Consider the following 24,734-nt stretch of genomic DNA (forward strand, 5'->3'; position numbering starts at 1 on the left):
AGGCATCACCGGCTGTTCCTCGGTTCTCTGAGGTGGCACTACCCAAGAAAGAGATCTAGGCGTCATAGTGGATAACACATTGAAATCGTCGGTACAGTGTGCTGCGGCAGTCAAAAAAGCAAACAGAATGTTGGGAATTATTAGAAAGGGAATGGTGAATAAAACGGAAAATGTCATAATGCCTCTGTATCGCTCCATGGTGAGACCGCACCTTGAATACTGTGTACAATTCTGGTCGCCGCATCTCAAAAAAAATATAATTGCGATGGAGAAGGTACAGAGAAGGGCGACCAAAATGATAAAGGGAATGGAACAGCTCCCCTATGAGGAAAGACTAAAGAGGTTAGGACTTTTCAGCTTAGAGAAGAGACGGCTGAGGGGGGATATGATAGAGGTGTTTAAAATCATGAGAGGTCTAGAACGGGTAGATGTGAATCAGTTTTTTACTCTTTCAGATAATAGAAAGACTACGGGGCACTGCATGAAGTTAGCATGTAGCACATTTAAAACTAATCGGAGAAAGTTCTTTTTCACTCAACGCACAATTAAACTCTGGAATTTGTTGCCAGAAGTTATAGTTAGTGCAGTTAGTATAGCTGTGTTTAAAAAAGGATTGGATAAGTTCTTGGAGAAGTTCATTACCTGCTATTTATTAAGTTGACTTAGATAATAACCACTGCTATTACTAGCAACGGTAACATGGAATAGACTTAGTTTTTGGGTACTTGCCAGGTTCTTATGGCCTGGATTGGCCACTGTTGTAAACAGGATGCTGGGCTTGATGGACCCTTGGTCTGACCCAGTATGGCATGTTCTTATGTTCTTGAGCCTATGAGGCACTTAAGAAGACCCAAGTTAGATTGAGAGGGCATTCAAGTTCTTCCCAAGTGAGAGAAGACAAGGGGGAGGGAACTTCTCTTTAGGGCAATGCTCCCTTAAAGGGAAGGCTCACAGACTTTTATCATGGGTTACAAAAAGTGTCTCAATATTAAGAGTCTTTAGAAGGAGAGACTGCACTAACACAGTTGAACTACAAAATGTACAGACACAAACATGTTCCCACTGCTGGGGACAGAACCGTGGGGAACATCTGGGACTCCTGGGTATGTCAGAGGATGGAACCTCTGAGGAATGGGGTCTCTTCAGTGGTGTTATGGTGGCTGCAAATAATGTACTATAACTGGAGCTGCGCGTCAATGGCGACCATTGTCGATGCTTGTGGGACCTCCCACGGTGCTCGGCCCGTCTTTCCCTGGTGCCGAGGAGGCGAAGGATCCCGATGTCCTGGAAACCAGTGAGATCATGGAGGATCAATCACTGTTCCCATGATCCTTTGAAGAAGTGGAAAGAGGAGTGGTGAGTGGGAGAGTATCAAAGGGCTTCCCTTGACCCCATGGCGTCAATGAATCCAACGCAGGTGTGAATGGAGCAGACTTTTTAGAACTGAAAAGTATCTCCATCTTGTCCAGGCATGCACAATGGCCCTTGGGGGTCCTCTGATCACACAGCTGACACCTTTGGATGTAGTGCGAAGCCCCCTAGCAGAGGATGCAAACCTCATGTGAATCCGTGATGGACATGGTCCGCGGGCACTGGGGGCACCGATGAAAGAGGAAAGGTGCCAGGAATTGACTGCAAAGAAGCAGAAAAACAGAAGTGGTAACCTACCGAGATGAGGAAGCACCGACCGCGAAGGGGGACCAGACGATGGAACTAGAAAAAAGGACTTTTTCTCGCAAGAAAATAAGAAAAAGAGCAGAGTTTCATGAAGCCCGAGGCAACTGCACCACGGAAAAAGAGAGACTGAAGGGGGACCTTGCGTGGACGTGCGGATAGTGGCATGCTGGGCATGATCAGTGTGCTGGTCAAAGCTTCTAGAAACTTTGACAAAAGTTTTCCCTGCCAGGCTCCATCAGATGATGTTACCCACATGTGAGGACTACCATCCTTCGTGTCCTAGGAGAAACAGCAAAACCCTCCAGCAAAGGGTTACCATCACTATTTTTTATGTTGGTTCAACCTTGTTTATCAATTGAGTTTTTTTGTGATTATTCTGTGTTGCCTTTCTGCTACATATGCTTTTCTTCTTGAAGCAAGCTATAAATTGAAAAATAACTAATTACATAAATAAATAAAAGGTGTCATAACCTCTAAAGATCCTACATAACAACATGGTGGATGAAAGCAGAAAAATGGCTAACCAACTCATCCAGTCTGCTCAGTTATTGATATCCATGCTGCTAAGGATATATCCCCTCTACCAGCCTAGAATGTGACAGCCTGTAACAAATCACTCCCTATTCAGGACAGTTGTCATCATCTTCCTCAGTATGTGACTATCTTGGGATAGAGCATATTAGCAGAGATACTCTTTGGAAGTAATAATCAAAACTGGCCATATTGATGCAAACACCGCAGGTTTTTAACATAATAAGTTTGCATCCAATATCACTAAAATCCAGGAAGATGGATCTAAGTTTACTCGTCTGGCAAGGTTTGTCTCATCTGACCACTAAAAACGACTCTGACTGAGGGTGGAAGAGATAGTTAAAAATTTTAACTTTGATGTTAGGGTCTCCAATATGGTAACAGGGAATTCTGTCATGGTCTCATATGCACCCTTGCCCATGGCACTAAATCTGTGGTTGCCGCCATTAAGCCCAATAGCTGGAGATAGTCCCAAAACTATGTGCATTGTTTCCTCCTCCGACCTAACCCCTCATTCAGGAATGCTTCTAAATTCTGTGGATAAAATTTGCTTTGAGGAATGCATGTAATTTTAGCAACGTTGAAGGTAGGCAACATTCAAAGAGGCCATTTCCACAGGTAAAACACTGGTTCACCCAACAGAAATGGTTTTGAACATTGCCCTCTCTATGGGCAGTTAAGTTCCGGACTATGAAACTAATCCTGCTGTACCACTGAAAAGAGGGTTGGCATTTATTATATTCATTGTGTTCCTTCACACTTGAAGCTCCAGGAACCAAATATCAATGTAAGTATACTTTGCCATCATGGTTTTCAGACCAAGAGGCCTGGAAAAAAAAAAAAAAAGAGAACCAACTAAAGAAACATATACTTACTCTTTTGCCAATTTAAAGATATCCCGGTCAAATTCTGGGAAGAAAGTATCACACTCATAATCTTCCATGATAGCAGTGATGTGTATCTGATCACACCATGGATGCTTCATTGTTTCCTGTGCAAAAAGAATGATTTAAGCCTTAAAAGAACATTGGCAGCCGAAACATCTTAGATAGCTCATTTGGCAGTGAAATCAAGCGAAAACATTAAGATCCCTCCTCATACTGATTTGTATTTAATTTCTAAAGTGATATTGGAGTTTAAATATTTTTCCTCCAACTCGTACCTTGGCCATCAAATAGGAAGAATCCTCTATTTTTAATTAATCAGAAAATGATGCTAACAAAATGTTAACGCTCTTCTGTTAATGACTCGCTTTTCACATGCAAAAGATGCTTTTAAAGGGCCAGCCACACTCCTACCGACTTAAAATAGTTTCTGTTACATTTCTTCCCAATTTTTTTTTCCTATTCCCACTATTATAGAAATGTTTTTGCTCAGGGTGCACACTGAGAAAAGAATGCCCTTGTACCATCCAAAAATAAACTTGGTGGGAAAAAACACCAAATACTTTTGTGTGCTTTGTAATACACGCTGTTTTACAAGGAAAAGAAATGGCATGTGAGGTACAGTTTTGAAACAAGAGTCAAGGCATTTTGAGGTTAATTTTCAAATGGTTTAAGTGCCTAACCTTGGGTGTTAGGCTGCTAAATTGTCCTTTTAAAAAAATTACTAGGGCTGAGTGCCTAGATTTAGGCTCTTGAAAAGGGGGTGGGCTACAGGTCTGAAGTTAGAGCAAGTTAAAAAAAAAAAGTGATGTGCTTAGCACTGATTTCCAGCACTAGACACCTAACTTAGGATCCTAAATCTAAACAAATGAATAGCAGGACTAAGTTTAGGATCCTAAATTTGGCTGAAAATATAGAAACATATAGAAACATAGAAATGACGGCAGAAGAAGACCGAATGGCCCATCCAGTCTGCCCAGCAAGCCTCACACATTTTTTCTCTCATTCTTATCTGTTACTCTTAGCTCCTTGTTCTATTCCCCTTCCACCCCCACCATTAATGTAGAGAGCAGTGATGGAGCTGCATGCAAGTGAAATATCTAGCTTGATTAGTTAGGGGTAGTAGGGGCAGTAACCGCTGCGATAAGCAAGCTACACCCATCCTTATTTGTTTTACCTAGACTATGTTGTACAGCTCTTGTTGGTTTTTTTTTTCTTCTCCCCTGCTGTAGAAGCAGAGAGCCATGCTGGATATGCCTTGAAAGTGAAGTATCAGGCACATTTGGTTGGGGTAGTAACCGCCGTAACAAGCCAGCTACTCCTCGCTTTGTGATTGCGAATCCTTTTTTTTTTCTTCACCCCTGTCGTTGAAGCTATGCAGGATATGCGTGAAGCATCAGTTTTTTGTTTTGTTTTTTTTTTTTTTTTTTTTCCCCCTGCCGTTGAAGCAGAGAGCTATGCTGGAAATGCGTGATGTATCAGTCTTTCTCCCATGCCGATGCAGCAGAGAACCATGCTGGATATGCATGGAAAGTGAAGTATCAGGCACATTTGGTTTGGGGTAGTAACTGCCGTAACAAGCCAGCTACTCCCCGCGTTTTGAGTGCGAACCCTTTTTCTTCTCCTTTGCCGTTGTAGCAGAGAGCTCTGCTGGATGTGTGAAGTATCAGTTATTCTTCTCCCCTGTCATTGAAGCAGAGAGCTATGCTGTATATGCATTGAAAGTGAAGTATCAGGCTTATTTGGTTTGGGGTAGTAACCGCCGTAACAAGCCAGCTACTCCCCTCTTTATGAGTGCAAATCCTTTTTTCCATTACCTCTTGCTGTTGAAGCTTAGAGCGATGTAGGAGTCACAGTAAGCATGTGTATGTTTATTTAATAAGGGTATTGTGTCAATAGCCATCATTCTGGCGAGTCACCCACTCTTCATTGGCGGCCTCTTGACTTTATGGATCCGCAGTGTTTATCCCATGCCCCTTTGAAGTCTTTCACAGTTCTGGTCTTCACCACTTCCTCCGGAAGGGCATTCCAGGCATCCACCACCCTCTCCGTGAAGAAATACTTCCTGACATTGGTTCTGAATCTTCCTCCCTGGAGCCTCAAATCGTGACCCCTGGTTCTGCTGATTATTTTCCTACGGAAGAGGTTTGTCGTTGTTTTTGGATCATTAAAACCTTTCAAGTATCTGAAAGTCTGTATCATATCACCTCTGCTCCTCCTCTCCTCCAGGGTGTACATATTTAGATTCTTCAATCTCTCCTCGTACGTCATCCTATGAAGATCCTCCACCTTCCTGGTCGCCCTTCTCTGTACCGCTTCCATCTTGTCTTTGTCTTTTTGTAGATACGGTCTCCAGAACTGAACACAGTACTCCAGGTGAGGCCTCACCAAGGACCTGTACAAGGGAATAATCACTTCCCTTTTCTTACTTGATATTCCTCTCTCTATGCAGCCCAGCATTCTTCTGGCTTTTGCTATCGCCTTGTCGCATTGTTTCGCTGTCTTCACATCATTAGACACTATCACCCCAAGGTCCCTCTCCTGCTCCGTGCACATCAGCCTTTCCCCCCCCATCGAGTACAGTTCATTTGGATTTCCACTCCCCATATGCATGACTTTGCACTTCTTGGCATTGAATCTCAGCTGCCATATCTTCGACCACTCTTCCAGTTTCCTTAGATCCCGTCTCATTCTCTCCACTCCTTCCGGCGTGTCCACTCTGTTGCAGATCTTAGTGTCATCCGCAAAAAGACAAACCTTACCTTCTATCCCGTCCGCAATGTCGCTCACAAAGATATTGAACAGGACTGGTCCCAACACCGATCCTTGCGGCACACCACTTAAAACCGCTCTCTCTTCAGAGAAGGCTCCATTTACCATCACACATTGTTTTCTGTCCGTCAACCAATTTGCAATCCAGGTCACCACATCGGCACTCACTCCCAAGCTTCTCGTTTTATTCACCAGTCTCCTGTGCGGAACCGTATCAAAAGCTTTGCTGAAATCCAAGTAGATGACATCTAGTGCTCTTCCTTGATCCAATTCCTTGGTTACCCAGTCAAAAAAGTCAATCAAATTTGTCTGACAGGATCTTCCCCTGGTGAATCCATGCTGCCTCTGGTCCATCAATTCTCCAGACTGTAGATAGTTGACTATTCTCTCTTTCAGCAGTGACTCCATTACTTTTCCCACCACCGAAGTGAGGCTAACCGGTCTGTAGTTGCCTGCCTCTTCCCTGTTCCCACTCTTGTGAAGCGGGACCACCACCGCTCTTCTCCAATCATTCGGCACCACTCCCGTTTCTAGGGATCTATTGAACAGGTCACACAGCGGACCCGCCAGAACATCTCTGAGCTCCCTCAATATCCTTGGATGAATCCCATCAGGCCCCATGGCTTTGTTCACTTTCAGGTTCTTTAGTTCTTCCCACACATTTTCTACTGTAAAAGGATTTTCATCTATTCCCCTTCCCTCCAGTTTCTTGTTGTTTAGAGATGGTCCTTCTCCAGGGTCTTCTTTAGTGAACACAGAGCTGAAGTATTCGTTTAATATTTCTGCCATTTCTTCGTCTCTCTCTACACATTGATCATTACCACCTTTCAATTTCACTATACCACTTTGGACCTTTCTCTTTTCGCTGATGTATCTGAAAAATGTTTTGTCACCATTTTTTATCTCCTTGGCAATCCTCTCTTCCGCTTGACTCTTTGCCAACTTGATTAATTTCTTTGTCTCCCTCAGTTGATACAAATATTCTTCTTTGTGCTCCTCCCTTTGGGATCCTTTATATTTCTTGAATGCTGTTCTTTCTTTTAAGTTCCTAACTTAAAGGTACATTTTAAAACCCGTGTGCAGATGTCCATGAGCTCGCAGTTCCCGGCGCGCGCACATGGACGCACCGATTTTATAACATATGTGCATAAAAGGGGGGGGGGTGGATTTTATAAGATGCACGCGATGATTCACTGGGCCCTTTCCTCAGTTCCCTCCCAGTCCACTCCAATAAAGGAGCGGACTGGGAAGGAACTTCCTAAACCCCCTAGTTAACATGCCTCCCTTCTCCCCTATCCACCCCCACCCATAAAACCCCAACAACTAACTTTGCTTATTTTGTTTTAATACTTACCTGCTCTCCAGAGCAGTAGCAGGTTGCGCTGTCCCGGCCTGCCCACACCCCGCCCCTTTTTCTCTAATCCATTCTTCGGCATGCACCGGGAGATACGCGAGTGGCTGTGGGCCTTTGAAAATCCCCACGGCGAGCACGTGGCCCAGCCATACGCCTGTCTCCCCATTTTAACGCTCACCGGGTTTTTACTTGAGCACAAATACGTTTTTTCTATTTCACATATGTTTTGGATGCTTTGGAGAAGTTTGTTCTTCTGATATTTCACAAGACATTTGCACAAATTTTGAATAAGCATTTCTAAAAAAAAGACCCTTGGACCTATGATTACATATGACCGTTCTTGCGGAGAAAAGTACTGCACTAAGTAACCGCTCCAATGTTATGATGGTCCTTCGATCAATTAAACATTCACGCTGTTTTAGTTTTGCACCTATTTAAATATTTTAATTTGGGTGGATGAGTGTTTTTTGTGTTTTTAAGCTTAAAGGTATCTAGTCACATGCTGTCAGATAACTTTAGGCCTGGTCTGAAGCAGTCCTAGAATTATCCAGTGTTTACTCTTTTGGAATAGCATTCTGAAATTCTTGAATAAAACTGATATATTTATTCAAAGAATAGTTCTAAACGTTTTTGGTGGCCATTTTCCAACTATCATACGTATTTCTTTTGTGCCTTTAATCTTCATCATGTACTGCTCCTCCCTATTTTGGATTTGCCTGTAGTATTTCAAATGTAATACATGCATATAGCATCTTCTATACTATTACTTTTGTAACCCTTTTTTTTCGTGGATAGCATGTGTCCTAAAGGGCCATAAAAGAATTCATATCTTGGGGGCTAATTTCTTAGTCTCAAGTTGGCTGGGGTTGTCCTAGTGGCAGATAAGAAAATTATTACTTACCTGCTAATTTTCGTTCCTGTAGTACCATGGATCAGTCCAGACCGTGGGTTATGTCCCCAATCCAGCAGATGGAGTCAGACCAAGCTTCGAGGGGGCGTCACCATATATACCACTACCCCCTCTGCAGGAGTTCAGTATCGAGTATATCATAGCCCGAGTAGAAAACAGAACCCCTTATTGGATCAAGTTTACAAATAACCGGCAACAAGGAGCCGTGCAACTATAATATCGAACGCAAACTGCAAGCACCCTACAAACGGGTAGGGAACAATGAACGCAGCTGGACAACCTGTAGGGAGCTGCGAAAAACAGTAGAATCTGAAAGAGCCATGAAGGACAGACTCAGAGAAGATCCGAGCAGGCTGAGAAAACCCAGACGCGGTGGGCGTCTGGACTGATCCATGGTACTATAGGAACGAAAATTAGCAGGTAAGTAATAATTTTCTTTTCCCTGTACGTACCTGGATCAGTCCAGACCGTGGGATGTACCCAAGCTTCCCTAAATCGGGTGGGGTCCTGCGAGGCCTGCTCGGAGAACCTGCTCGCCAAAATGCCCAGAGACTGGAGAGGCGAGATGTAGGCGATAGTGCCTCGAGAACGTATGTAACGATTTCCAGGTGGCTGCTCTACAGATTTCCTGAGAAGAAACCGAGCGAGCCTCCACCCAGGAGGCCGCCTGAGAACGTGTAGAGTGCGCGACAATGCCGGGTGGGGGAGTCCGCCCCATCCCAATATAGGAAGCTGCAATGCCGGCCTTCAGCCATCTGGCAATGGTCGTCTTCGAGGCCTGGGCCCCCTTCTTAGGGCCGGACCAAAGCACAAAGAGATGGTCAGATGTCCGGAACTCATTCGTAGCCTCCAGATAGAGACGCAGAGTGCGCTTGACGTCCAAGAGACGGAGAGACTTCGGCTCAGACGAAGAGAACGACGGCAGTTCCACCGTTTGGTTCACGTGAAACGCAGACACCACTTTCGGGAGAAATGATGGAACGGTTCGGATGGAAACTCCAGAGTCTGAGAAACGTAGATAAGGCTCTCTACACGAAAGAGCCTGCAGTTCCGATATGCGGCAAGCGGAACAGATTGCCACCAGAAACACTGTCTTAAGGGTGAGATCCTTAAACGTTGCACTCCGCAGGGGTTCGAACGGAGGTCCCGACAGGGAGCGAAGGACGAGGTTGAGACTCCAGGATGGACAAGGATCTCACAACGGAGGCCGCAAGTGTTTAACACCCTTGAGAAAACGTACGATGTCCGGGTGCTGTAGCAGAGAGCCCCCATCGCGCAAGAGCGAGCCAAGGGCGGCCACCTGAACCCGCAGGGAATTATAGGCGAGCCCCTTGTCCACCCCCGCTTGTAGAAACTGCAGGATCTGAGGAACAGAAGCCGTAGTGGGTCCCGTGTTTTGGCTGGAACACCAGGACTCGAACACCTTCCAGACTCGAACGTAGGCTACCGACGTCGACGTCTTCCGTGAGCGCAACAGCGTTGACACTACCGCCTCCTGGTAGCCCCGGCGCCGGAGGCGGTGCCTTTCAAAAGCCAGGCCGCAAGACAAAAGAGTTCTGCCTGATCGAAAAATACCGGACCCTGGTGCAAGAGGTGGGGAAGATGCCCCAGCCGGATGGGTCCGTCGATAACCAGCTGTATCAGGTCTGCAAACCAGGGACGCCTGGGCCATTCTGGCGCGACGAAGATCACAGTCCCCTGATGAGCCTCTATTCGGCGGAGCATTCTGCCCACCAGCGGCCACGGCGGGAATGCGTAGAGAAGAAGGTGGGACGGCCACGGAAGCACCAGGGCATCGACTCCCTCCGCGCCTCGCTCCCTGCGGCGACTGAAGAAGCGGGGAGCCTTGGTGTTTCGAGCGGACGCCATCAGATCCAGGTGGGGGGACCCCCACCGATGGACGAGCAGCTGCATCGCCTCGTCGGATAGGGCCCATTCTCCGGGATCCAGTAGTTGGCGACTGAGGAAATCCGCCTGGACGTTGTCTACTCCTGCGATGTGCGAGGCCGCTAGGCGGACCAGATGTCGCTCTGCCCACTGCATTAACATCGCTGCTTCGAGCGCGACCTGCGGACTGCGAGTGCCGCCTTGGCGGTTGATATAGGCCACGGTGGTCGCATTGTCTGACAGGACCCCTGACCTCCCGGTTCCGAAGAAGGGGCAGGAAGTGTCGCAGAGCTAGTCTGACCGCTCTGGTCTCCAGGCGATTGATGGACCACTTCGACTCCTCCTCGGACCACGTCCCCTGCGTGGCGCTGCGGTCGCACACTGCTCCCCAGCCGACGAGACTGGCATCGGTGGTGACCACCACCCAATCCGGCAGCTCGAGGGACACGCCGCGAGCCAGACTCGCTGGATCCATCCACCAGCTCAGGCTGTTTCTGGCCAACTGCGGCAACGGGAGAATCACCTGGTAGTCCTGCGAGAGCGGTTTCCAACGAGAGAGGAGAGCCCTCTGTAGGGGCCGGAGGTGCGCAAACGCCCAAGGGACCATGTCGATGGTGGAGCCCATCACCCCCAGGAGCTGCAGGTAGTCCCAGGAGGTGGGTTCTGGTAACGCAGAGAATCGCCGTATGTGATCCCGCAAGGAGTGCGCTTTGTCCGTCCGTAGAAAAACCTTGCCCAGACGGGTGTCGAAGGTCGCCCCCAAAAAATCCAAACGCTGCGAGGGCACGAGGGAGCTCTTGGAGAAATTCACCACCCATCCCAGGGACTGCAGGAACTGTACCACCCGGGCTACTGCTGCCTGCCCGTGGTGGAAAGATTTCGCTCGAACGAGCCAATCGTCCAGATAAGGATGAACTAGGATGCCCTCCTTCCGCAGGGCAGCCGCCACCCACCACCATGATCTTGGTGAAAGTGCGCGGAGCCGTCGCTAACCCGAATGGGAGGGCTATGAATTGGAAATGCTGGTCCAGAATCTTGAACCTGAGAAGGCGATGATGCTCCTGGCGGATGGGGATGTGCAGGTAGGCCTCCGTCAGGTCCAAGGAGGCGAGAAACTCCCCCCGATGCACCGCCGCGATCACAGACCGCAGCGTTTCCATGCGGAACCGGACCACCCGGAGGGACTTGTTGACCTCCTTGAGGTCCAGGATGGGTTGGTAGGAGCCGTCCTTCTTTGGCACCACGAAGTAGATGGAATAATGGCCCGAGCCCACCTCTCCTAAGGGCACGGGCGCAATAGCGCCGATCTCCTGAAGCCTGTCGAGCGTCTGCTGCACCGCCCTGCGCTTGGGTCCCGATCCGCAGGGGGAGAAGATGAACTTTCCCTGCGGAGCGCGGACAAACTCCAATGCGTAGCCACGTTCTATGGTGTCCAAGACCCACTGGTCTGATGTAATTTGCGCCCACTCCTGGTAGAACCACGCCAGCCGGCCCCCAATCCTGGGGTCGGCGGAGTGGGCGAGCCTGACATTGCGAGGACTTGGGAGCGGGGTGTCCCGCCCCGAGGGCAGGGCGCGCGGGCCGGCGCCCACGAAAGGAGCGCGACCAGGGCTGAGACCTGGGAGCGGAGGATCTGGAGCCCGTCGGTCTGTAGTTCCTGTAGCGGCGTTGTGCCCTGGCTCTGGTCCGAGATGACGAAAACGCCCTAGAAGACCGATATCTGTCCTCTGGGAGCCGATGCACCGCAGTTTCCCCCAGGGACTTGATGATCTGATCCAAATCCTCCCCGAAGAGGAACTTACCCCTGAAAGGCAGGGAACCTAGACTCGACTTGGAGGACGTATCCACTGCCCAATTGCGAAGCCACAGCAAACGCCGGGCCGCCACAACCGAAGCCATGGATCGTGCCAGCACCCTGAACAGGTCGTACGAGGCATCCGCCCCGTACGCAACCGCCGCCTCCAGTCTATCCGCCTGGGCGGCCTCCTCGGGAGGCAGGGCCTGGGACGTGAGGAGTTGTACCCAGAGGAGGCTTGCCCGCTGGGCAAGGGAACTGCACATCGCTGCTCGCATCCCCAGCGCGGAGACCTCAAAGACCCTTTTAAGGAACACTTCCAACTTGCGATCCTGCGTGTCCCGCAGGGCCGCTCCTCCCGTCACTGGGATCGTCGTCCTCTTCGTGACTGCCGACACTGCGGAGTCCACCTTTGGCACCTTTATGAGATCCAGGAAATCTTCAGGCAGAGGATACAGCTTTTCCATGGTACGTCCAACCTTCAGGGAAGCCTCCGGGGTGTCCCACTCCCTAGTGAGAAGCTGGAGGAAAGATTCGTGGATGGGAAAAGCCCGGGCCCTCGGACGAAGAGCCGCCAGGACCGGATCCCCCTTCTTCGACGAGGTGACAACCGCGGGCGCTACTGGCGCGGGCGGTTCCGGTGGAGGGTCCAGGTCCAACTCCTGAATAATCAGCGGGATCAGGTCATCCAGTTCGTCCCTCTGGAAGAGACGCAGTGTGCGCGGATCTTCTCCGTCCGGCGTGGAGTCCGCTAGGCCCAAGTCCGTAACATCAGGGTCGGGAGTCGCTGATCCGGTCGCCGCTCCCACCGGTCCTGGGGGAGGCCGAACCCGAACGGGGGGGTTGGGGGCCCCCACTCCCGTAAAGACGGGGGGGGGGCCGGTGCAGAAGTCGACGTGCGAGGTACCTTAGCTGGGGGAGGTTCCGCCGGCGTGTCCAGCCCCTGCAAATATGCCGTATGCATAAGCAGAATAAATTCTGGAGAAAAACCCCGTCTGCCCGAGGGGGCTCCGGACGGAGGAGAGGCCGTGGTACCCTGTCCCTGCAGGCCCGGTTCCGGTACCAGGGTCGGGGGCGAAACCGCAACCGCCTCCCTATCCTCCAGCGGTCCCTGAGTCCCCTCAGGGCGCTGGGTGTGTAAAATGGCCGCCGTTCCCGCCAGGAATGGGGGAGGGGCCGGCCCACGCTGCCCGGGCAAACTAGGAAGAAATGCAAAATCGGCGAGGGACTGCGAGGTGCCTTCCCCCCCGGGAAGACACCGCGCGCAGATGCCCTCCCGAAAAATGCGAGACCCCGGCTCGCCGCAAGCCGAGCAGCGAGACGGCCGCGGCATCGGGATGGCGTAGCAGGGCGAAACGGCAGCAAAAATTAATTAAATGAGCCTCGGGGGGGGGCCGCGAGAGAGAGAGAGAGAGACGACGCCGCGGGGGGGCCGAGGTCGGCCTGCGCTACCCGCCGAAGAAAACCCAAGCGCTGCGGGGGGGGGCCCTCCTGGCCTCACGACCCGCCAACGATGTCCTTCCTGCCTGCCACAGCAGCCCCCGAGGAGCTGCAAGATGGCCGCCGGCAGAGAAATCAGCGCGGAGATGCCGGCACCACCGGCAACTGCGATGCACAGGAGGTTGGGGAGCTGCAAAGGAAAAGCACCGAACAAAAACACAAACTTACCCCGGCCAAAACGAAGTCCAGAGAAGAGGAAAGACACAGAGGGTAAGCAAGGATGCAAAGACACACCTCCCCACAAATTGAGAAACTTTCTTTTTTTTATTTTTTTTTTTAAACTACAAAACTTGATCCAAATAACAACAATAGGCAGAGGCCAAAGAGAAATAAACAGGGTAAAAAAGAAGGCACAGAGAAAACCTATTCCGATGGGGGAACCCCAGGGTACCCTACTCGCATCTGCTGGAGTCAGAAGATACTGAACTCCTGCAGAGGGGGTAGTGGTATATATGGTGACGCCCCCTCGAAGCTTGGTCTGACTCCATCTGCTGGATTGGGGACATAACCCACGGTCTGGACTGATCCAGGTACGTACAGGGAAGACCCCTTTCCACACAGTACCTGAGATCCAAGCACTCCCAATCTGCAACCTGTATGCGTCCCCATGTTGGAGATTCCTTTGGGGGTCTCCAGATTTTCTTTTCTCCTCTCCCTTGGATTTCTCCCTCAAGCTGCAGGCAGACCTTCCTGGGGTAAGGTCTTTTTCTGAAAACAGTTCTTCATTTCCAACTTAGGGTAAGGAAGGGGGTAGAAAAAAAATACTTCTTTCCCACTTAGATGAAAAAACACAAACTTGACAAAATCAATATTGGATGTCAACTGCTGGTCTCTGCAACCTCTCTTGATAGGACAAAGGGGTAAACAGTCCCTTCTTGCACGGCTGGTGAGGGGATTTCTGTCTCCCAGAAGGCATAGGTATCAAAATACAAATATATCACTAAACTTAGCAAAAAGGCAAAACTCTCTCTCTCTTTACCTTGCAACCCTGTATTAGATGCTGACAATACAGTTTTTCTCCTCTTACTGCTCTAAGCTGGGGGCCTAAAACTGTAAGAGCACACTATACATGTCCTACTCTCTCAAAACAAAATCTATTAAGTACCCTAAGCTCACCCACCCCTTTCTGGATAGGGATAATGCCACCTCAATCATCCTCAGGGGGAGGTGCTGTAGGGAATGGTATCTCCCTCCTAGCTGTCTAAATGAAATGGTAAGGATGTAGGGCCATCTAGTGGAGAACAGGGGGTCTTCTACACTATCATTCATTTCTATAGAAGTAGATGATGTATGGAGCACTAGACAGATGCATATAAGAGATAATCCCAGTTCCATGCATCTTACGATCTTTTTAAAACAGACAAGACAAATAAGTGTTTGGGGAGAACCAGGGATAAGATTTAAAGTGTCAAAAATGGGTTACTAGGTGAGGTTTAATTAAGGATAGGGACCAATTTAATTGGGTAACACTGTATAATATCAGGTCTTGGCCTCATAATATATAAAAGAAAATCAGGAAATGGAGCAGCTAAGTGAGGGGTGGGGAGGGTGGGAAATAAGACCAATTTTTCTGTCCATTATAAAAGCTTCTCAGCCACCTGCTTTCTGCCCTATAACAGCTTTTTAACACCAGGTCAGACAATCCACTTTTTTCTTATCTAATCTACCTACCAGCATCCTTACTGTTTTACACCTTTGTTTTTATTTTATAATATTTTGATTGTTTTAATGTAATTCACCCTGGACAAATGCTGTAATTTGGAAGCAGTGGCATATAGATTTTAAAAAATAAAATAAAAATAAACTACTGAATACAATCTTAGGGCTTACATGATAAATCTGCAAAAGGAAATGAGGTTAGACAGGAAAAACATAACAGAGGATATGTTAAAGCAAACCAGGTCACAGAAATCAGCTTAGCTTTCCCCAGCTTTAGTTGGTTTCCGGGTAAAAGAAGTTACAGCATATGGTGACATTTAGCTCCAATCGGTCTTTCATCTGTCCCTGCAAAGGCTAACCGTGCACGTGACTGAAACATGTATGTACTCACCGCAAAGGACTCAACACCCCCTAACACCCATATTGTTTCAATTTCTTCACTTAGAGGTGGTTTGGAGGCCTTTTTAATAGCATCTCTCACACTGCGACAGACATAGTAAACATGTTCTGGAACAGAGCTGAACAACAAAAAATAAAGGGAAAACAAGAACATTACATCTGAACATTGCCACTGCTGCAATGGTACCATTTATTGTATGCTTTCTTGTAAAAATGTTCTTCTTGGCAAAATTGGATATTGTTGTGTTCCTAAGTAAATTTTAAGTATGACCCGTGGGTTTTTTTTCTGGTTTGTTATACTCAATAAAAATCGTTTTGACATGAGTATGCTGTTAATAAATCTGTTATTATGTGTGCCCACAAATATATATATATGTGTGTGTGTATATATATATATATATATATATATATATATATATATATATAGACATACATATACACACATAAAATAGTAGTTTGTGTGTATGTATGTATATATATATATATTTTAACAATGCCAATTTAAATATTCCTCCTTCACCTAAAATTGCTTTTGTCTCAATGTAAAATCAGAATAGCTGCAGAGCTAAAGCAGTTTCAGGAAGTCATATCCTGCCAAATCGCATCTTGCAGAAGGCAGAAAGAAGGTAAAGCAAGTCTTGCCTTATGAAAGTTCACTAAATTACTTTTATAGTGCAAGGTTTTAGTAGCTGCATTGATCCTGATGAAAAATTGATTCATTGTGGGCAGGGCCGGTGCAAGGGTATTAGGCACCCATGGCAAACCTTACAGCCTGGCGCCCCCCCCCCCCCCCCAATTTTAAATTATGCATTTATAGCAACATATTTTACATGAAAAATTACATTCTGAGGTAAAATTAATATACATGTTGTGATCATTTCATGCACTATTGTGATGCCAACAAGAAAACTTTGCATCTTGGAATTCAAATGGCATCATACCTATTATGATGTTTAGGCATGGTCCTCCCACATCAGCACAGTACTATCTGCCAACACTCAAAGAATAACAACCCTACCTATGAAAAAGAATATCACAAATATTACACCAGAATCTAAAATATCAATACACCTCCTAACAGGAAAACAGAACAGGCCAAGCTACTACAGATCCCTACAGAGAAACCACATGCTAAAAGAATGCTTCATTTCAGTCTTTGCATGCAGAACACAAACCCTCACCAATTACAGAATAAAGCCACATAAAGAATAAATAGAAATGTGCAGACAAAAACTGAACTGTAAAAAGCATCACGCAAGACTCTACAGTGCACAATGGAAAAACAAAAATCACCATTCCTCATGAAACAATCAATAAAATCAAGATATATAAATCATTAATCATAATAGTAAAATCATACTAATAAAATAATTTCAAAACAGCTGATGAATAGAATATCCAATAATTAAAGACTCATGCAAATTTTGAAAGCTTTACCAAACACCAATAAAATATTTCAAAACAGCAGACACATCACATACTACCCAATAATTAAAATGGTGGTCAATCAAGAAAAATGAACTTAAAAAGCCACCTTTACTTACTCTCTCCAGCAGTTCTCCTACTCCCTTCCCTTGCAGGCCACACCAGAAGCAGCAGTAGCTGCTGAAGGTGTCCTCACGGTCCTCTTCCTTAGGGACCACAACCAGTCTCTTCTCTCTCTCTCACACACACATACACACCAGTCAAACCCTCAGGACCAGTTTCTGTTTCTCACACACCAATCAGTCTCTCTCTCTCTCACTCACACACACACACACACACACACACCAGTCACATCCTCAGGACTAGTTTTTCGTCTCTCACACACCAATCATCTCCCCAACCAGTCTCTCTCTCACACACACAAGCACACATATACCAGTCATCTCCCTGATCAGTCTCTCTCACACATACACACGTCACCTCTCTGGCCAGTCTCTCTCAATCACAAAATGCTCTCGCTCTCTCTTACTTACACACAGGCTTTCAATCACACACATGCTCTCTCTATTTCACTTACACACAAGCTGTCAATCACACACATGTTCTATCTCACTTATAAACAGGCTCAATCATACACATGCCCCCTTTCTCTCACAGCCAGCCAAAAACATGCTCCATCTCTCTCTCGAACACACACCACACACACACAAACATACACAGAGAAGCACCCTCCCTGTCTCACACCACACAGAAGCACCTTCCCTGCTCACATACACACCACACACAGAAGCACCCTCCCTGCCTCACATACACACCACACACAGAAGCACCCTCCCTGCCTCACATACACACCACACACAGACACACACAAAGGCCCCCAGCTGAACAGCTTGTCTTCGGCCTTGTCTCCAGTGGCAGCTGACGGCGGCTCATGGCCCCTCTTCCATTCTTCAGCTGCCGCTGGCTTGGGATCTGACGGCAGCTCACGGCCCCTCTTCCATTCTTCAGCCGCCGCTGGCTTGGGCTCTGGCGGGGGCTTGTGGCCTCTCTTCCGGCCCCGCAAGGCTGTCTTGCGGCTGTGGCAAGATGGCTCTGCTGCGGCCTCGCAGGTTTCTCTTCGGGCCGCGCACCAGCAGACCCTCTTCTTCTCTTTGGCTAGGAAGGCCCCCGCGCCAGGGACGGACTGCCCCACCGGGGGAAGCCCGATCCCCCGATAGGGCAATCCGCCGGTGGCCTTCAGCCCCTACCATGTGACAGGGACTACTTGTGCCATTGGTTGGCCCCTGTCACATGATAGGGGCTAAAGGCCACCGGCACCATTTTGATTAGTGGCAGCCGAGGCCCCGGGGGTGTCAGATCGCTCCCAGGCCCTCCGCTGGACCACCAGGGGGGCGGGGGCAAGGTGAGGCGGGGGCTGGCAGAATTTTGAAAGGGCACTTTTTGCCTTTTCAAAATTCTGCCACCTGCAGCGGCGCCCCCTAAGTCTCAGCGCCCTAGGCACAGGCCTAGCTCGCCTAGTGGTTCCTCCGGCCCTGATTGTGGGTTGTGATACCCTTTATTAAACCAATGTAAGAAACAGAGAATATCAGTGATGTGGTGGAAAGGGTTCCTGAGGATGCTCTCGGAAGCCCCCTCGTTCAATTATTTTATGAAAATAAGGTCTCATTGAATGGAGGACAACTGGTGAAAACCTCTGTGACTGGGAAAGTGGTTAATTAATGTTTTAAATAAACAAATAAATGAATAAATAAATAGAATACAAATATTGGTATCAGTGAGTGCTCCTGGATAAGAAATTGGTAGCACATCACTGTCAAATAAGACTTCAGATAATGACCACCAGGCCCATCCAGTTTGCTCCTTTTCCTGCAATAATGCGGCCTTCACTCAATGTTGGACTCTGCCCTTGCTTTGTCACTAATGTTGCTTGCCCCATGCGCTCACTGTTTTTGCCTCCACCAGCTTCATTGGGAATCTTTCTGATGGCATCTGCCGTGGTCTTGAAAGCTTATGTACATCAGTCTTTGGGATAATTTTTATACTGGTGCAATGAATGCTATCACAAACAGCAAAGAATCTAAATTATTTTGAATAAATAGACAGATGTTTCCAGTGGGGAAAAAAAAATTCCCAACAGGGAATGAAAATCTGTCAACAGATTCAAAGGTCAGCAAAATAATAAAAATAAAAGAACTATATATGACACAGGCAGCAGCTTTTTGTGGAAGCACAACAAAGACGTTTTGAATGCGCCTTCCTAATTCTCAATGATCAAATATTTTCACTACACTTCTGTGATCTGAACCCCAAATATAATTCGATATAGAGAGCCACTGCCTGGCATACCTCAAGGTCCTACTCAAAAGTGCAACGATGCAGTTGGGTAGAGGCAAAAGGCTCTCAGCAAATGGCTCGAAAGATTTCCGACCCCATATTATAAGATTTTTCTTACCTAAAGGCAAAATAATATAGCTTATTTCTTTTCCACAGTAAATGCAACAAATCGTGCTAATTGAAGTTTCATGAGTTATCCCTTTAGTTATATACTGCCAATTGGCTTACAATTGCAGGCATATACCATCCCCAATGAATCGTGGAAAGTACCAGACAAATACTGGAAACTCCATTATCTCTGGAACTGAGAATGCAGGGCTGCTACTGATTGAATTCTGGGAGTTAGTGCTCTTTTGGTATGGCAGATTTGCCATATTGGTTCTATGACCTTTTTGTAAGGTTTTGTGTTACTTTACAAAATAGTTTGTGGCACTGTTACGGAGTCAACAAAAGAATTTGAATTTTTTTCCTATGGTGAGAAGAAAGGGGAAGCATCCTGGTTTAGCTAGCCAGCCAGCCATTTCAAAGATTACCTTCAACCAATGTAGCATGGATTTCATTCAGTTTATACATTTATGTATTTGATTTTTTTTTTTTTTTTTTTTTACAGTCTAACAATCACAGATGGCATATTCAGACACGGTGACATGATTTCTCAAGCATTTGTATTATGTTTATGTATGAATGTATATATGTATGTATGTATGAATGAAATACCTAGTGGGGGATCAGCTGAACTGCATCTTCTGGAGGAGAAGAGAATGGGAAGATCCTGCCTTCCTCAGCTGCCAGGAGTCACTATTTCCTGCCCTCTCCCACTTCCCCTCTCTCCAGCCAGAGGGATTGGTTCTTTGGGCCTTAGTTCTGCCCCCTCTGATAACAGTTTTTTTTTCAACACCGGATATTGTTACCCAACGGCACAAGACCTAAAGACAATGGCTAATGGCAACCCATACGATTTGTTTTCCTTGAAGTATACTGTTAAATACACAATTACTTGGATCTAATGTTTCTGTCATGTGTTACATGATATTCTTGTGTATTTATAAACTGCAATAAATTTGAAATACATACAGATCAATAAGGAATTTTATTTATTTTAGGTAGAAGGCGACAGCTCTCTTGCCATCCAGGAAATCAAGGGCCTTGTCAGCTTATGGAGATGTGGCCTTGGGAAAAAGGTTGGAAGGCCAGTTAGCTGATTAAGGTGAAAGTACACCACCACCTTAGGCAGGAACTTGTGATATAGTTGGTTCACTATGCCATTATGATGAAATCTGTTATAAGGTGAATAAGTCACTAGGGTCTGATGCTCACTGATTATATGGACTGAAGAGACCACTACCAAAAATGGAACTTATCAGGTCATGTACTTCAGCTCACAAAAGTCTAATGGCGCAAAGGTTGTTTTCATTAGTGGGATGAAAACCACATTGATGTCTCTTAATACTGTAAGATAGGGATGTGCAGTTCCAAAAATTTTGATTTGGTTCATTTTTTCATTTGGGGGCGGGGGAAGGGTGCTTCATCTAGATTTGGTTCCTTTAAATGTTTTTCAGGATCAAGCCCAAGGCTGAGCCCTGGCATCAGGACTGTTTGTTTTACTTAGGGCCAAGTCTCAGTGATGGGCTCAGGACCAGGCACCAGTGACGGGACCAGGCCTCAAGGCTGGGCCCAGGCACTGAATCTAGGTTTTGGCTCCAAGACCAAACCTCAGTGTCAGACCCAGCAACAAAGCCTGGTCCCCCAACTGAAGCCCATTTCTGGGTTTTTTGTTTGTTTGTTTTTTTTTTTTAATGGAATAAACAAAAAATGACCGAATTCGTTGCATTTTTTGCATTTATTAAAAACAAATGCACTTCTCTACTGTGGGAGCATCTGACAATTGGATGCTCTACAGAAATGGTATAAATGGTATTTCCTTTTATAGATGGTGAAAAGCACCAATTTTACCAAGATAAACTTTAATAGAGTTGATTCTGAGGCCAGACTTTCAGATGTTGACGATATTCAAGCAGTTTTTGTCTGGGAAGAGAGAAATAATCTAAGACTTCACTTTTATACCAATGGCGAACCTCTTCCATTTAAAAAAATATATGACCTTCTGGTAGATTTCTTTCTATAAGACAGAAATCCATCAGAAGGTCACCAAGGGAACATATTATTATCCTCTTCAACATCCAGACTGTGAAGGCCAGCGAGTGAATGTTAAAGTGAAGTATGGGAGAAGAAAAAAATATATATACTGCTCTTACATAATTATGGTTAGATAAACTGAGGCACAGGAGAATTCAATGCCTTGCTAGAGAAAATGCAGGGCATCACTGTCAATAAGGAGGTTCAGATTTTGCTAATATTGTAGCTCAAAACCCTAATCGCTGGATCAAATCATCTCTCCGAGGAACAGAATCGTAACATTAACCAAGAAGTAAGACTTACCAGGTTCTGCTACTGATGTAATTTTGTCAATAAAGTACTTAAATTCATTCCTGCATAAAAAATAGGTATTCAGGTTATCTCATAGTTTTTCACTCAGAAATGTAACCTAGAATGTATCAGTCCGGCCTAGTCTCTATCCCCCCTGCCTATGGCTACCATAATCTTAAATCCAGCTCTGTATGGGAACAATGCACAAAAGTAACTGCTGGATAAGTGGTAACAAAATAACAGATGAGGAGGAAAACAGAAAAAATAAAAGAGAACAGATACCTTTGCTACTGATTGGTCAATACACAGAGCCCGCTCGGGGGTTTCCACGTTCTGCACTGTACTTACGGCAGGCTCCAAGGCAGACTTCCTTTGTGCCCAATTCCCATACTCCTGCTGACTGCAGCTACAAGTCTTATAGGTTTGGGGTCAACTCTTTCTTCGGCTTCACACATAATGGACCCGGTCTTCATGTGACAATAGAACGCCCTGTATGGACCACAAACTTTGTTGTGCTTATTTAAAACTTGGTGGCAAACTCACAGCATACTGCTGCCTAGATCCTTAGGGGTACATGTCACACTACAGATACACATTTATTACAATGTATTCACACTCCCAACAACATTACGGACTCATTCTTCAATGCATGCGCATTGCTTCATGGAGTCATCTCATTAACCTCTGTAAACCAGCAGCATACGTGCAGCTGCACTGGTCCAGGCAGGCACGCACTGCACTAACAATGATCTCAGCCATGCTGTTACCTTATTTTAAACCTCAGCATTGATCACTATAGCCTTGATATTTTATTTATTTTATTTATTTAAGAATTTTTTATATACCGGGGCACGTTAAAAACATCACCCCGGTTCACAATGTAACGTAACGTAGCAACAGGCTTTACAATAATTTAGAATAGATAAGCATAGATAAACATTATTTAGCTTTACTATAGATTAGAATAGATAAACATTATGACAACTGTTCAACTTGGGATAGGTGGTTTATCAGGTGTTACGTGATAAACTCATTAGGAGAGTAGAAGAGAAAAGGTGATTGGAATATGGGCGGGTAAGGAGAGGTAATTCTTAGGAGGGTAGAAGAAAAATAGGTTCTTTAACTATTCACAAAGTGACAGGTAAGAGGGCGGATATGGAGGGGTAGGAGGAGGATGGGGCTGTTGAAATGGGAAGAGGAGGAGGGGTGGGGTGGGAGGAAGGGGAACAGGGATGTGGGAGGGGGCGGGGATGAGGGGGGCGGTCATGGTTGTTAAGTTCAGTAGAGGCGTGATACCAGTGGCAGCTAGTAAACTGGGAAGAATAAGAAACCTTTTGTAGCAGGTAGCAGACAAACATGTCCCCTCTGGCCTAGGGTTGCCAACTGTCCAGAATTTTTCTGGGTTGTACAGATTTTTGGGGGTACTGTCCTGAAAAAAGGAGGGGGGGCTAAAATGTTCGGGAAATGTCCTGATTTTTAGCCCTCGTGCTGCAGGTTAGCATCTGATCCTCCCCTTCAATTATACAATATAGTTAGGGACCTTCATTTTCACTTTTTAATTTTATTTTTCTGGAAATTTATCAGTGTTTATTACAACAAACAAAAACTGAGGAAAATCAGTGTAAAAAACAGGCTAATTTTTTCCACTGATTTTCTCCCTTTTTTGTTTGTTGTAATAAACACTGATACATTTCCACTAAAAATACAATAAAAACTGAAAACGAAAATCAATAAATATAGAGCACGCTTTCGTAACTACTGTATATTCAATAGGTTGGATATATTTATTTTGTGTCCTTACATAGACTTCAGTCCATGATTTAATGAGAGGCCTAAAGAATGTTTCAAAGCAGTAATTTGGTCCCTAGGCTGGTAAACCAAACCTTTTTCAGAATAAAGAACTTTGAGAACTAGTGGGCATGATGTGAGGCTCTGAAGGGGTAGTAGACTCAGGAATAAACACAGAAAAATATTTTTTCACAGAAAGGATGGTGGATGCATGAAATAACCTCCCAGTGAAGGTGATAGAGGCAAAAACAATACCAATTCAAGAAAGCACGGCATCATTAATTGCAAAGAAGTGAGGGAAAGCCAGAGATCAACTGGGGTCTAAGGCACTGAGGCAGAAAGTAATTGAGCAAATTAGATCAGTTCTTATCTGCTAGCAAATTACAGGTTTCTGTTGTTTTGTAATGGTGAAGAGTGGTAATAAAAGCCACATGTGCGTAAACCTCATCAGATACGATCAGAGACGGTTTTAAGGTAAATGGCATACTGGATGAAAAGCACCCCCCCTCAAATGATGGTGCCCCCCCCCCCAGTCTCCTCTTCAGCTGCGATGGGATGGGATCTGCCGCAGCTACGTGATTCCAGTCTTCGGTCACAGCCAGGTTGGGCCTGTCTTCAGTCGTGGCAGAGTGGAATACGCCACAGCAGGCTGGGTGTGTCTTCGGCCGCAGCGGGATGGGATCCACTATGGCCGCGCAATTCCTCTCTCTTTGACCGCTGTGGGATGGGATCCGCTGTGACTGTGCTGGGCGTCTCCTCCTCTGTCCCCATAGTGTTCAGGGCACCCTTCAGCTGATGGCACCCTGGGCAACCCGCCTGGCTCACCCACACCAAAAACCGTCCCTAGTGAAGATATTAATAAACAGCATCTCCAAATGTTTGGAAATGTGATGGTTAAAAGTTGGCAACCTTACTCTGAACCTTTAGTTCCCCAGCAGAAATCCTCATTACCACCTGTTCCCCACAGTCTCAGACTGGAGGTTAGGTAGATTCTGACAAGCAGCTCTTACCTATGCTTACAGCTCTACCAGTATGTAGAGAGGGAGCCAGGATGCATTGCCAATGTTTGGGTCTCAAGCTCTTCCTGTGCTTCCCCCCTAGCGTATATGTAACAGAGGAGCAGGGAGCTTGTGGAAGAGTAGCTCCGAGGCAGTCTACGTCCAACCCCAGTTTCAACAGCTGATTGACTGCAGGTTATGTTTTTCTTTACATTGGAAGCAGGTTTCTGATTTTCTGGCTCAGAGAAATTTTAACTGCCAAAAAGTCCCTTATCTGACCATTCATGTGGAAAACTGTTTTGTGATTTTGACTTGCTTACTTCATTACAGGTAATTTCTTTGTTAAATACATGGATGTTTGGTGACTTCACGAAGGGGGCCAAGGTGATTTGGA

The 24,734-nt window shown here is 46.4% G+C and overlaps 2 protein-coding genes across 4 annotated transcripts in view; one reads left to right on the forward strand and one right to left on the reverse strand.

The window, feature by feature from the left end:
* Window positions 1-20,193, forward strand: part of LOC115090535 (cystine/glutamate transporter-like) — an 89,643-nt gene extending 69,450 nt beyond the window's left edge. The window contains exon 12 of the mRNA XM_029599754.1: window positions 19,738-20,193. Coding sequence (XP_029455614.1) covers window positions 19,738-19,742 — 5 coding nt within the window. The 3' untranslated portion in view covers window positions 19,743-20,193. The remainder of the gene's footprint in view (window positions 1-19,737) is intronic.
* LOC115090536 (dihydrofolate reductase-like) overlaps window positions 1-24,734 on the reverse strand; it is a 66,136-nt gene that overhangs the window by 29,787 nt on the left and 11,615 nt on the right. For all 3 annotated transcript variants that reach the window (XM_029599758.1, XM_029599756.1, XM_029599757.1), the window contains exons 2-6: window positions 21,903-22,043; window positions 21,567-21,616; window positions 19,140-19,245; window positions 15,361-15,487; window positions 3,084-3,199 (exon numbers count right to left, since the gene is read on the reverse strand). In XM_029599758.1, the coding sequence (XP_029455618.1) occupies window positions 3,084-3,199; window positions 15,361-15,487; window positions 19,140-19,245; window positions 21,567-21,616; window positions 21,903-22,027 (524 nt within the window). In that variant the 5' untranslated portion in view covers window positions 22,028-22,043. The remainder of the gene's footprint in view (window positions 1-3,083; window positions 3,200-15,360; window positions 15,488-19,139; window positions 19,246-21,566; window positions 21,617-21,902; window positions 22,044-24,734) is intronic.

The sequence above is a fragment of the Rhinatrema bivittatum genome, chromosome 4 (genome assembly GCF_901001135.1).
Source record: "Rhinatrema bivittatum chromosome 4, aRhiBiv1.1, whole genome shotgun sequence".
In the NCBI taxonomy this organism is placed as follows: domain Eukaryota; kingdom Metazoa; phylum Chordata; class Amphibia; order Gymnophiona; family Rhinatrematidae; genus Rhinatrema; species Rhinatrema bivittatum.